Source organism: Colobus angolensis, unplaced genomic scaffold (assembly GCF_000951035.1).
Source record: "Colobus angolensis palliatus isolate OR3802 unplaced genomic scaffold, Cang.pa_1.0 Scaffold329, whole genome shotgun sequence".
Lineage (NCBI taxonomy): Eukaryota > Metazoa > Chordata > Mammalia > Primates > Cercopithecidae > Colobus > Colobus angolensis.
The window spans coordinates 315,936-318,661 of NW_012116588.1; the positions used below are offsets into that span (position 1 = coordinate 315,936).

Genomic DNA, 2,726 nt, shown 5'->3' on the forward strand with positions numbered 1-2,726 from the left:
TAGTTTTTTGTATTTTTTTTAGTAGAGACGGGGTTTCACCATGTTAGCCAGGATGGTCTCGATCTCCTGACCTCATGATCCGCCTGTCTCGGCCCTATCATAGATTTAAAGAAAATAATAATGGGATCATTCCCATTAATTTTTATTTTATTTTATTTTTTTTGTGATGGAATTTCATTCTTGTTGCCCAGGCTGGTGTGCAATGGCATGATCTCAGCTCACCGCAACCTCTGCCTCCCAAGCTCAAGTGTTTCTCCTGCCTCATCCTCCCGAATAGCTGGGATTACAGGCGTGCGCCACCACACCTGGCTAATTTTGTATTTTTAGTAGAGATGGGGTTTCACCGTATTGGCCAGGCTGGTCTTGAACTCCTGACCTCAGGCGATCCACCCGCCTTGGCCTCTCAAAGTGCTGGGATTACAGGCATGAGCCACTGTCCCCAGCCTAATATTTTTTTAATAGTTGTGTTTTCTCTGTTTGGAACTTAGTGTACATTTAACAAAATCAGATAGCATTTCTAAAATTAGCTTCCATTTAAAATGTTTTGAAAAATATGCAGTATACCTTCTTCTTTCTCATGGACTTTTTGTTCTTTTCCTGTGTTTAGCTACGTTATAGAGTTAGAACATAACAGTTTGTTCTCTGTGATTGGTGGTTCATAGGTGGAATATATCATTGGGAATAATTTAGTTTACATTTTTTGGAAGTTAGAGTTGTGCATGGATTTATATGGGCTTAAAGACATTTTTTGATGTAGGGCAGTTTAAGAGTGTTCTTTCTCCATATTCTATTTACTATATTTGGAAGCACTTGCTAGTAAAAGAGAATGTATGTTAGTCAAGAACTCAGAGGGCCCTCTCTGCTGCATAACTCCAGGTACTTATTTCAAGCCCAGACCGGCTCCTCTGTTCCCCTTTGTTTTCTTGGCTGCAGGCCCCAGAAATCTAGCTCACTTTTCTCTCTATTTGATGCTTAGGAACTCACTGTGGAGTAGGGCACGGTCTTTCCAGTTTCCCTCTCCCTTTTTTTTTTTTTTTCTGTGCCAGAATACAAGCCCAAAAGCTTTTCCTGTTTTTAGGGCAGATCCTAATGACTGTGGGATGGTACCAATTCCCTAAGCCTCTGCCTGGCACTGGAATGAATCCTACCGAGCTGTTTCTCATTTTGTATTTAAAACAGTTAAATGACTTCCTCACCTAAACTCTTAAATAGGGCAGCTAAGATTTGTACTTAGGAAAGGAATAGCATGGAAGATTGGAGCTCGTGTAGAATGTATGTGGAAGCTTAAATTAATGAGGTAATTCTTTTGCAGCTTATGTAAACTGGACTGTTTACTTTTAGCCACCATGTATACTTACAGTTGTTGGTGATTGTTTTCTGCAGGACTGTGAAGATCCTAATCCTTTGATTCGAGCCTTGGCAGTCAGAACCATGGGGTGCATCCGGGTAGACAAAATTACAGAGTATCTCTGTGAGCCACTCCGCAAGTGCTTGAAGGATGAGGATCCCTATGTTCGGAAAACAGCAGCAGTCTGCGTGGCAAAACTCCATGATATCAATGCCCAAATGGTGGAAGATCAGGGATTTCTGGATTCTCTACGGGATCTCATAGCAGATTCAAATCCAATGGTAATAAGCTTCTGCTTTTATAAAGAGAGCAATATGTAAAATAAGTCCCTTGTTAAAGCGTGTTTAATATGAACCTTGTCTTTGGAATACTGGGTTATGGGGTAGCTATGGGAAACATGACTTTGTGTGTCTCACTGATTGTATATTTCATATCCTAGGTGTTTTTGAGGTGAGAACTAAGTACTAAAATGCAGGGACCTTAAAGCAAATCTTTGTATTGTACCTATGCTCATATTTGCCCATAAACTTTCATCATTTTCTTTAGGAGGTTTGGCCTTAACTTTATGTATATTTAAGATTATTTTCTTCAGATCAATATTTGTGATATTTTCTGGTGGTGTGGGACTAGAAACTGAATGAAAATGATCTTTGTTACCTTATTATTATGATGCATTTCTCTATAGGGGAATTTCTAGTACAAGATTATTATTATTATTTGAGACAGGGTCTCACTCTGTCACTCAGGCTAGAGTACAGTGGCGCAATCTCGGCTCACTGCAAGCTCCGCCTCCCGGGTTCACGCCATTCTCCTGCCTCAGCCTCAGGACAAGATTATTTTTAGCCAACTTGATTATGTTCTAAATGTTTAGCAGCCAGAATGTAGCTTAACACCTTAAAGTTTTTTAATCTTTTCTTTTCCTTATTGACATTTTAAACTTTGCTTGTATAATGAAGGAGATCAAGTCCCAAGTGATATGTTTGACTCCAGTAGTAACTAAAGCTCATTTGAATTGGGTACTAATTGAATATATTTGATGGGTCATTAAATATTGTTGCAAAGAAGATGGAGGAAAATAGCCACTTTCTTTAAAGTACTACCTTTTTGGTCTAATGCAGTGTTTACTGAAAGGTGCATAACACTAAGAGTGAATCAGTAGATAGCCTTTGAATATTCCCTTTTTAAAATTGCTTATCTATTTATTTATTTTTTACAGACAGGATCTTGCTCTGTGGCCAAGCTGGAGTGCAGTGGTGCAGTTATAGCCCACTGTGACTTTGAACTCCTGGGTTCAAACACTCCTTCCACCTCAGCCTCCTGAGTAGCTAGGACTGCAGGCACATGCCACCACATTCAGCTAATTTTTTTTTTTTTTGAG

General features: G+C 39.4%; 1 protein-coding gene across 7 annotated transcripts in view; it reads left to right on the forward strand.

Annotated features, from left to right (window-relative positions):
* AP2B1 (adaptor-related protein complex 2, beta 1 subunit) overlaps positions 1 to 2,726 on the forward strand; it is a 154,092-nt gene that overhangs the window by 20,449 nt on the left and 130,917 nt on the right. For 6 of the 7 annotated variants that reach the window (XM_011951853.1, XM_011951847.1, XM_011951851.1 and 3 more), the window contains one exon: positions 1,384 to 1,629. In XM_011951853.1, the coding sequence (XP_011807243.1) occupies positions 1,384 to 1,629 (246 nt within the window). The remainder of the gene's footprint in view (positions 1 to 1,383; positions 1,630 to 2,726) is intronic. The other variant, XM_011951852.1, reaches the window with a different exon arrangement.